A 10847-nucleotide genomic window follows, 5' to 3' on the forward strand; every position below is an offset into this window, starting at 1 on the left:
GGAAATGAAAAATAAGCAAGAAAGACCGTTTATTTTAAAGGTGGAATACGTTCACCAAATTTCTTTATTAGAGAGTGATAAACGCTAATTTCCAAATTATATATCACTTAACCCAAAACGGCTGTCGATGGTGTCATAAAATTTAACCAAATTATGAAGATTAAGAAAATTATTGTTTTTTATTAATTTTTTATATATGTTTACGATTGATTTCCTTATTCTTAATTCTGATATCATATATGCTTGTTTACACTTTCTCCTAAAGCAATATGATAGCGTGACTGCCCATTATACTTGCCACTTGGAAGTTTTTTTTTACTCGCAACCAAATATGACGCCCCATTGTGTCAAAACCCTTAATAAAAATGCCCGCCACGGACGTACCAACACGTCTACTATCAATGAAAACGTTGGGACAGTGAAACAATTTGAAGTTTGTTAAGTGTTATGAACAATTGGCACATCAATTGGCTCATGCTGTGCAATTTTTTGGGATATTTTGTTCATGAATATTCCACGACGAGAACCTACCAGCTCACGCGTCATTGCTTGTTCGTAATTTTTTGGCCAATAACAACATCGTATGAAAAAACAAGTAAAAACATTATAGTCGGGGGACGCCAACCATTACATACCCTACACCGCTTCGCCTAGTACAGTTATTTACTCGATTTGGTAATCATACATCAAAAAGTACGGATCATTTTCATTACATTGGATGGCTTGACTCGTTTTTCACATTTTTTTACAATATATTTTTCATCGTGTATCTATTGTAATTTATGAATAATGAGCCAAAAACCACAGAAAACAAAGGTGCTCTCAGTTTACGTTATATTGTCGACGCCGTATTGGGTCGTTCGATCGACTCGATCGATTTTTATAATCAATCTGCGTGCAAAAACTTTCTAAGGGCATTCCTTCGTTTTCACAAAGTAGAGAATGTTTACTACGGGGATTATTCGGACTTCCCGTTCGCAAACATGAAGATATAGGCTACAAATTTGGTATACACATTGAATATCATTGGACGAAGATTAGTGTCGAAAATAAGCGAACTGGGTCAAAGGGTCCACCTACAGTGCAACATAAACTGATGTTGTCTCTGTGTTCAATAGCAAAAAAAATTATTTTTTTCTTCATTATTCATAAAGTACGATAACAAGATTTGATGTGTTTTACTGTAAGATAAAAGTAGCAAGTACAGAAGATTCGGCCGCAGACGAGTATGCCAGAAAATGTTTACAAAAGCTTTGAATCATGAAGTAACGAAGACGTCTACTTCAATTAAATGTTAAACTTGCAGAAAACAAACGAAAAAAGAAAACAAACCTTTGCAATAAATCGATGAGCAAAAAAGGGCACATGTATAAAAAGAAAATCATCAAACGTGAACGAAAGACCGTATGCGGCAAATAAACGAGCCCCACTTTAATACGACGACTCCCTATCGTTTTCCCTTTCTTCATTTCTTTCTGATCATGACCGTGTCACACGAATTAGGGACATCCCCTGATTTATTGATCGTACTAGAAAAAAACAAAAAAAGGTCACCAACAAAAAGTGTACAACACTATATTATATCACCAACTTGGAAAGATTGATAAAAAACTTCAGTTATTATTTCACTATTGGAGTGGGCCTTGGGGAAGAACAGAAACTCCTACGCCACTAGATATTAATGAATAGGACAGAACTATATCAAAGAAACATAAAACCGTGCATAGGCAAGCAATAGTAAGAGGGCTGAGAATTGTACAGGTGTAGTAGGTTTTATGAACACTAATTGGAAAGATGAACGTTATAAGGCAATACCAATGGATTTTAATGTCACATTTGCCCAAGTGACGACAATTATATCGACTCGATTGCTGGTGACAACAGCAACTAAATTTTAGCTAAATTTATGTGGAAATGCCGAGAGAGGAGACGAAAAGATATGAATAATGAAAAGAAAGATATTTCAGAAGATCAGATAGATATCTTTGACGAACAAAAGCAAACAGTATAAGAAATTGGAGAGAAAGACTCTGCGAAAATTGCGGAAATAATTAAGTTGACTTAGCATGAGAACGCAGTAAGTCATGCTGAGCAGTTAAGACGTGGAAAACAATTTAATCGTGAAGAAGATGAAAATTCGCATACGGTCGTCCGTTTCTGGCAAAAACAATCCAGGAAGTGATCTTCAACTTAAACTGAGAACATTTGCCGATTAGGTCTTATTCTCTAGACCTGACTCTTTCTAGTTACCACTAGTTCAGATCGCTGCAATCATATTTCGCACATCGGCGGTTCCAGAAAGGCGAAGTTCTACAGAAATGAGTCGACAGCCATTTCGCCTTTAAAATAAGATGTTTGTACCGCAAGACAATTCGTAATCTAACTAATAAGATGCAAAAGACCTTATATAGCGATAACGCTTTAAACATTGTAAGAAGCATTTTTTAATTACATTTGAATTTTATCAAAAAGTTTACAGAATTTATTTGCACACCTATTATATACACATAGCCCTCAAGGTCTTTAATACCATATACTCTAAAAATTAGTCTTGCTACACGATGTATATATATGTATGTATATATATATATACATAATAGTAATAGTAACATAGAACTAATAAAGGACCTTTCACTGCCAAGCATCGCTGCAACTACGATCTTCATAACAGCTCCTATATTTATCCATCTTTCAATTAAATGACTTGAGAAAAGTGAATAGAACATGTCCATGCACCGAATTTCACAGCTTGTTATGAACTCAATAACGTAATTCGTGATATCATTATAGGATTGTATTATTGGAAAAGCAAGCTTGCTTTTGTGGAAAGCATATTTTGTATAAAAATCAACCTTGAAAATGGCAAAACTTATACAAAGCCTTAAATATATAAAATTTTGCAACTTGATGTTCATAAAATGTATTATATAACATGTACATCAAATCTAATGTAGGCCGATATATATATATATATATATATATATATATACATATTATTTATTTAAAGAAAATCCACAATTTTTACAAAAGATGGGGTTGTTGATACGTATTTTTAGATAGCGTGACAAGTATTCCCCCTGCTTCGATTGTGGATAAAAGAAAGATGATATGGATAATACGGTTGAAGAAAGAAGTCTAAAAAGTTTCGCAAGTACATACGCTTATCTAATTTACAATGAAACATTTTTCTAACGGTGTACTTCACTATATCTGTATATATAATATATATATATATATACATATACATATATATATATATATATATATATATATATATATATATATATATATATATATATATATATATATATATATATATACGTGTGTGTGTGTGTGTGTGTATTTCATCGTTAAATCAGCAGATTTATAAATTATGATTACTAATATAAACTCTTCGAATTCCTTCTTTTGCCTCTGTCATTCAATAGCATATTTCTGTTTTCCGCTTTTACTTTCCCATCTTTTCGTATGCTCTTTTCATACCACACTCCATTCATTCATATTTTCCTTTTGCAATTATTAATTATTTATTAATATTTATAATACGAACGTGTTTTGTGTATAAACTTAAAGTATTAAATATTAATTTGTATTTGTGTACTTTTGCGTGTGTGTGTGTGTGTGTGTGTGTGTGTGTGTGTGTGTGTGTGTGTGTGTGCGTGCATGTTTTTATGCATGCATGTGTTTTTGTGCCTGGCTATGCGTCCATCTCTCTCAGTCTCTCTTCCCTTTCTCTATCGTTCTCTCTCACTCTCTCTCTCTCTCTTTCTCTGTGTATATGTGTTGTCGTTTCTTTCTTTGTGTATGTGAATATATGCATGGGGCTTATAACAGTAGTTTTAAAAGGAAGAGGATTAGAAAAAAGTATACGTAGATATTGCCAAAAAATTTGATCAAAGAAAAAAATTTTAAAAAAAGAAATAAAATAAAAAATTGAAAAAGAAATTTAAATCGTTTTGCGTATATTTATCGCATGTAAAATATTTTCTTGACTGCATCTCTACTCGTTATTTATGCTTTTTTTAATGTTATTGTTATTTGTTACTTTCTATACTCTATATACGTCCATATTGTTAAATAATATATATATATAATTGTATAAATATATATATATATATACATATATATATATATATAGATATACATATATATATATAAATATACATTTATATATATATAAATATACATATATATATATATATATATAAATATACATATATATATATATATATATAAATATATATAAATATATATATATATAAATATATATAAATATACATATATATATATAGATACCGATTATATGTATGTATATATGTATATAATCTTCTATTTATTAATAATAATGATTTTTTATCTTGTATACTGATGTATATATAATTTATACGCTTACATAAGTTATAAGAAGAGAAAACATTTGAAAAAACGTTCCGATAAGAGAAAATGACATGAAAATATACAAAAAATATTATATAATTAGAATGATAAGAATTAGAATAGACACAATTTCATTGCAGTTCCTGTCTTACGTTGCGACCTCGTCTCCGTCTTTGAGCCGAGTAAGAATCCTCGTCCTACAAGACATAATTGAATTGAATTGAATCCTGCTCGTTGCAGTTACCTCCTCCGCCACCACCTCGGTTCGATGAACCGGATGATTTGTTTGATCCATGATGTCCAATAGTCATTTGATTGGTTTGATGTATAACTGAGGTTATGTCGCTTTGTGAAGCCGAAATGTCCTTGGAAGTTAATACATCTGAACTGCTAGAACCGGAGGAAAGACCGTGACGTTCAGTAATGCCATACTGTATGGGCTGATAGCCATGGCTGGGATTATAAGTGGCTGAGTATGGCATATAAATCGGAGGATTCGGTAATGGACCAATGTCACTAGTAATGCTCTCAGTGTCCGCATGGCTTAAATTGGATCGACATTGTAAAGGATTACGATCATCGTTTACCACATAATAGCACTGTTCTGAAAATGTCAGCTTGTTGACTGTGTGCTTAATATAATTGTTACGTAACATGGCGGAAACAATGCGCCGTGCTTCACGGCGATCCTGAACATCTTCAACATTTTCTAGCACCCAGTTAACGGCATCGGCACCAATAAATGCGTTTGGTATAGTAATTTTCAGCCACATTCGATCACGTATCTCCAAACCACTATCTGGTTTGATCATCGCTTTAACGATTTCTTCCAGATTATTTTGATCTAAACGCTCTTTAATCGGTTCCGGTATATCAGGATGAATAATACTGTCATGCGAGGTAAGAGCCTGGGTATGAGCAACCCAAGCTCCAGGATCAATAGGCCGCACTGGTTCTGTGCGCGGTATGGTAAAATAACCTTTTGGATTGGGATCCCAACACTTGGCTACCACCAGCTTAATTGGACCTGGCTTTTGAACGACTTCTCTTAACACACGTACAGCTTCATCGTTTGTCATATTTTCAAAATTCACATCATTCACCTGCAAAATCATGTCACCAGGCTCTATTCGGCCATCTAAGGCCACAGCACCGCCCTTCATAATACTACCTACATAAATGCCTCCATCGCCACCACGATTCGACTGACCCACAATTGATATGCCAAGAAAATTTACCGCTTCCATATTAATGTTAACAGTAATAATATTTAAAGACATAGTGGAATCGGTGATTGATGAATAACTCGAAGTGCGCGACATACTAGGAGCACGTTTCTTGCGCCTTTGAGGTTTTTTACGAACCTGTAATCTTTGAACACTACTGTAGTCAGTCAGATCACGATCAAGCGTAATCTCCGATTCTGTACCGAACAAACTGGTCGAATCCAAGTCACTAGATAGTACTGAAGCCGACTGATATGTAAGTGGAGGTGGCGGTTGCATCATAGGATTTGAAATGACGCCACCAGTGCCCATGCTCACCATTCCTCCAACCATTTTCTGTTGCTGCTGTAAGGGCTGAGGTAGACGACCAGCCGGACGTGTATCGCCGCACTCGCTGGTGGGTACTTCAGAACAGTTGTCCGATTGATTTGTACCGTCTGCTGACACAAGCCATGACACCACTCTGCCGTTAAAACAAGGCAAAATGGTCGAGTCTTCGGCTATCTCTTCCTTAACTACACCGAAGTCCGCGTCCATTGATTTGAAAAAATATTTATAGTTATTATTTTGTTTATTGAGCACCATTTTAAAGTCTCTCAGAGTTACTTGCGATGAGGATATTGGAATTTTAACCAAATAAGGGGTGGTCTCATCATCTATGTGATATATTACTTTTGTCTCTTGGCCACCTCCACCACCGCCACTATTCTTATCTGCATCCATCTTTGATTTGTATATTTGTTTGTATGCGTTCGTGTAAATGTGTATATATGCGAAATTGTGTACTTCGCTTTTTTTCAATAGATAACTTTTCTTTTATTCGATTAAAATTCACTTAGACTTCGGTTCATTATTTTAAATAACTTCTTTTCCTTTTTTTTTTTTTTTTAAACACTCCCGTTGGCGTTCTTTTTTCTTTTTGTTTTTTATATACTAAGTTTACAACGAAGTTTCAAGAAAAAATCGGCGTTACTTTGTATATTGTTTTTGCTTTAGGGTTGGGTTTCACGGGACTCCTTCCTATCTACTCTATGCTGTTCTACTCATTCACCAAAGGCGTTGTTGCTGCGCTGTATCTGTATCTAAGACATCTTTTCTTTAAACTGTTGTCTAACAAAATTTTTACTTTTTACTTCAATTTCTTATTTTAACACCTTTCACACTTTGTACTTATGAATTAAATCTAAATATTCCGGAATTTGATAATTGTTTACAATTACAAATTATCATTTAATTACTGCAAAAATGCGCAGACAATGAAAAGAGTTGCAAAACTATTTGACATTCCGAAAACTTATGTTCCACACATATATAAATTCATTCTTATATATATATACATATATGTATATATATATATATATATATATATGTATATATATATATATATATATATATATATATATAGATGAATACATGTAAATAAATATATGTATTATATGTATGGGTAGATGTTTGCGCAGCAAATGCATGAATATGTGATTATCTAAGAATTTGTAACTTTAGGTAGAACAGTGCTGCCAAACGCTGTTTTGTCCTATTTGGGGCTAATAACGAAATTCTATGATTAAAAATTAATCAAGTACATAATTAGAAGAAAGTCTCTTCATTCACAAATTTCTGTTATCAAAACCTTACGAAAATTTTGTTCTCAAAATTTAAATGAATGACTAACTTGAATTTGCAATTTGACGGCACGGAACAATAACCGTTACCGCTAGGATTTAGCTTTAAAGGCTTGGAAAAAATTCATCATTCATTAATAAAACACTTAATAACTTTCATTAACTTTAACATTGCACGACCTATAGTATTATTAAAAAAAGAAATTTTAGCTGACTAAGAACTAAGAACCCTCACCTAAAATTTAATTTATTTTCCAGGAACCATGATAGATAAATCTACTTTTTGTTTTGTCGTAGTACTCTGCTATTCAGCTATTCATTTGTAAATAGGGTCGTTTTGGAACAGTAAAACTATTGTAATCGTAGTAAACGTACAATTGAAATCCACGAATTTATTCGAATGGTTATAGGAGCGAAAATGACCCACACGGAAAAAATGCATTTCATTCGTCAGCCTAGATAGAAAAAATGTAATTACGTCTTGTATTTCTGTCTGGAATATTGGAATCTCAAACCTTTGTCCAAAAAAAGAGACTTACGAACAAACCCACACATCTTTTTACGGATTTTTTAGCACGTCTACGCAACCGTGCAAAAGAAAACTTTAGTTCTAATTTCATTTTCCCGAATACGATCGATTACATCGATTCTGCTTTCATAGGGATTAAACAGTCTCTGAGGAGCGTATCTGTCTATGTTTGGCAAATGTTCCGAAGATATAATGTAGCTTATTTTAAACGCTTTTCATAAATAAAAAAAACTCGCGATTACTTTTTATTGATGAAAAATAAAAATAGGCCTTACAAAAAGTGACATGCGATCCAATAGTCATGAGCAATAGGCAATCTCTAATTACTGTTTAGTCTTGGCATTACTTTATAAGTTATCTTCTAATATATTAGGATTTGACAGCTGAGATTCTTTTGCTTGGGATAGCTGTACGCTTTCCATATAAATGACAGCACTGCAGTACAAGAAAAAAGACATATTATTTCCAAATACAAAAGTGAAACGGTGGAAATCTATGCGAAAAAACATAAATAAGTTTCGGTTTTCATTATATTGTTTATTTTAAGAAAATGTTTATGAATAGATTCGCCAGAACGTCTAATCTTGTAACGCGACATTTGTTAAGTGAGTATGGGAAAAAAACATTTATTGCAAAAAAGAGTCGGAATTAAAGTACAAAGTTCACAATTTTCGTCCGGCTTTCAGTATTCCGTAATGTATAGATTTCGCAATTCCTCGAATTATTTTCATTTTAGCTATGCCAAATTCACGTTTAATGAGTTCTAAGATGTTAATTGAACATAATGATCCTTGCACTAATTACGAGACTTTAGCTGTTAGTTCACCAAAACCTTTTGTTTTCCAAGTTGAATTGAATAGGCCGCAACGTTACAATGCTATCAACAAGCAAATGTGGATGTAAGCATTCAATGAATTTTATACACCGGAATATATGAGAAAAATTTGCTTTATTTTTAGGGAAATAAAAAGTTGTTTTGAAAGTTTGAGCACAAATTCAGATTGTCGTGTTATAATTTTAAAAGCCGCTGGTAAACATTTTACAGCAGGCATTGATTTAACCGATATGATGCAGTTGGGTCAAGAACTCAGTGAAATAGATGATGTGGCTCGTAAAGGAATTTATTTAGACCGCCTAATTAAGCTCTATCAGGATTCGTTGAGTTCGCTCGAAAATTGCACCAAACCTGTCATCAGTGCAGTACATTCTGCTTGCGTGGGCGCTGGTATTGATATGATAACAGCGTCGGATATACGCTACTGCTCAGAAGATGCATTCTTTTCGGTGAAAGAGGTTGACGTTGGCATGGCTGCTGATGTTGGTACCTTACAACGTTTGCCAAAAGCTATCGGTAGCCAGTCGTTAGTACGTGAGCTATGTTATACTGGGAGAAATTTTTCAAGCTCGGAAGCTTATAACTGTGGTTTAATTAGCAAAGTCTTTCCTAATAGAAATGATTTGCTTATAGGTGCTTTGGAATTAGCAGATAGCATTGCCCAGAAAAGTCCTGTAGCGGTACAAGCAACAAAACAGAATTTAGTGTATTCGTTAAGCCGCACCAATCAAGAGGGTTTGGATCATATCGTAAGTCTAATATAATCTGTGAACGCTAACTTAGCCAAAACTATAATTATGTGCTATTTTCTCTTTTTAAAGCGAGAAATGAACAAACTTTATTTGCAATCCGAAGATTTGGCCATTGGCGCAGCCGCCCAATTAACGAAAGGAGAAATGCCCGCATTTTCTAAGCTATAACTTAGCTAAGATCAAATTTTGATATTCTTCCTTTTTTTTTATAATAAATCATTTTGAAAAAATTTTGTTATATTTGTCATCAGTGCATCATTTGCGTAAGACGTTCCATATTAATTGCATAAACTGAATGAGACGCAATTACGTTATGATCTGTAAACGCTTTTTGGCAGTCCTTAAGGGTTATAACATTTTTCGTTCTCGGATATCTAGCAAGGAAAAAAACATTCAATTTTCATTTAAATGGATAATAAATAAAAACCGTTACATTTCCTCACATGCAGACAAAAAAACCGCATCATCGTTCGAACGGCGCATAAAATTTGGCGACGTAATTTCCTTGTCCAATTCTAAAGGGCTATCATCCACTTTTTGTCTAGTTACAGTATTTCTAACTGAAGGATCTTTCAATTGAGCTCCAACATCGTAATAGAACGAACCTTCGCCAGTTACTTTGTAATGCTGACGTTTCATAATAATAGTTGATATTAAATTTTTTAATAGCACTTGCACGGCGGCAGCTACATATTCAGCCACACTATCTTCCACATTTACCAAGCCGCTCTCCCATGCACCGATTAAGAAACGCCCAAGTATAAAACCAGCGTCTGGCAGAAACAACTCATGCACAGAGTAACGTTGCGTAGGTAAAATTTGGACATTTGCTTCGGTTCCGGATGCAGGACGTATGCATTTCATATTGTCTTCTACTATGAAATCCAAAAAATCATACGGTTCGAATGTAACTCGATCACTATAAGCACGAGAAGATCGCTTGCGTTTAGCTTTGCGATTACCGCTGCCGCTATTTGCCGCGCTATTACCATTGCCGCCTACAGTATGTGATATTGTATTCGTCGGAGAGGATTGTTGCTGTGGTATTTGGAATGCGTCAATCTTATTAAGAATGGCTAACAGGAACTGATTGTGTAAATGCACTTTGTCTGCTGTAAGAAATTTACGCGATTCATAATCAAATTCTTCTTTAGACCATTTGTGACGAAACCATAATTTCATATTAGCCGTATACTTGGAAGCATTTTCGCCTAAAGCGAGCATTAAAGCATTTTTCGTTATTAACACTTTCTCACTTAAGTCACTCATTTCTACAATTTACACCAACTAAATTTATATGCATGCACACATTTATATATATATATAAATATATTCCTAATTATGCGATATTTGTAATTTTTGCATTTTGCTTAAAAACACACACCTTTTCAGCTGTAATTTTTACTTGGCAACATATCTACAAAAAAAAAAAAATGTCAAGACGAGGGAGATGATTTAATGTTTTGAAGTGTGAATGTTAACATATCCTAGTGAATGGCAGAGGAA

At 33.8% G+C, this 10847-nt stretch overlaps 3 protein-coding genes across 4 annotated transcripts; 1 reads left to right on the top strand and 2 right to left on the bottom strand.

Moving 5' to 3' along the window:
* Window positions 1-4351: 4351 nt before the first annotated feature.
* LOC119634727 (segment polarity protein dishevelled) lies at window positions 4352-6861 on the bottom strand. The gene has a single exon (XM_038029062.1). It carries the CDS (start codon window positions 6324-6326, stop codon window positions 4575-4577), a length of 1752 nt encoding a protein of 583 aa, XP_037884990.1. The 5' UTR covers window positions 6327-6861; the 3' UTR covers window positions 4352-4574.
* A 1275-nt stretch (window positions 6862-8136) lies between these two features.
* Window positions 8137-9573, top strand: LOC119634747 (delta(3,5)-Delta(2,4)-dienoyl-CoA isomerase, mitochondrial). The gene is made up of 4 exons (XM_038029096.1): window positions 8137-8359; window positions 8491-8653; window positions 8714-9338; window positions 9411-9573. Exons 1-4 carry the CDS (start codon window positions 8305-8307, stop codon window positions 9507-9509), a joined length of 942 nt encoding a protein of 313 aa, XP_037885024.1. The 5' UTR covers window positions 8137-8304; the 3' UTR covers window positions 9510-9573.
* Window positions 9531-10696, bottom strand: LOC119634735 (transcriptional adapter 1-like). Of its 2 annotated transcripts, none has more exons than XM_038029075.1 (2): window positions 9775-10696; window positions 9531-9715 (listed from the first exon to the last, which is right to left on the bottom strand). In XM_038029075.1, the coding sequence occupies exons 1-2, from the start codon at window positions 10608-10610 to the stop codon at window positions 9589-9591; spliced, it is 963 nt and encodes a 320-aa protein (XP_037885003.1). In that variant the 5' UTR covers window positions 10611-10696; the 3' UTR covers window positions 9531-9588. The 2 variants fall into 2 exon arrangements, with proteins under 2 accessions (XP_037885003.1, XP_037885011.1); XM_038029083.1 differs by having other exon boundaries at window positions 9590-9715; window positions 9785-10694.
* Window positions 10697-10847: the final 151 nt, after the last annotated feature.

The sequence above is a fragment of the Glossina fuscipes genome, unplaced genomic scaffold (assembly GCF_014805625.2).
Source record: "Glossina fuscipes isolate IAEA_lab_2018 unplaced genomic scaffold, Yale_Gfus_2 0, whole genome shotgun sequence".
Taxonomy (NCBI): Eukaryota; Metazoa; Arthropoda; class Insecta; order Diptera; family Glossinidae; genus Glossina; species Glossina fuscipes.

Bases quoted from the DNA above. Each gene is read 5' to 3' on its own strand.
- LOC119634727 (XM_038029062.1), bottom strand. From the start codon at position 6,326: ATGGATGCAGATAAGAATAGTGGCGGTGGTGGAGGTGGCCAAGAGACA.
- LOC119634747 (XM_038029096.1), top strand. From the start codon at position 8,305: ATGTTTATGAATAGATTCGCCAGAACGTCTAATCTTGTAACGCGACAT. The intron at 8,654-8,713 runs GTAAGCATTCAA...CTTTATTTTTAG, and splicing joins ATCAACAAGCAAATGTGGAT to GGAAATAAAAAGTTGTTTTG. The intron at 9,339-9,410 runs GTAAGTCTAATA...CTCTTTTTAAAG, and splicing joins AAGAGGGTTTGGATCATATC to CGAGAAATGAACAAACTTTA.
- LOC119634735 (XM_038029075.1), bottom strand. From the start codon at position 10,610: ATGAGTGACTTAAGTGAGAAAGTGTTAATAACGAAAAATGCTTTAATG. The intron at 9,716-9,774 runs GTAACGGTTTTT...TTTCCTTGCTAG, and splicing joins TTGTCTGCATGTGAGGAAAT to ATATCCGAGAACGAAAAATG.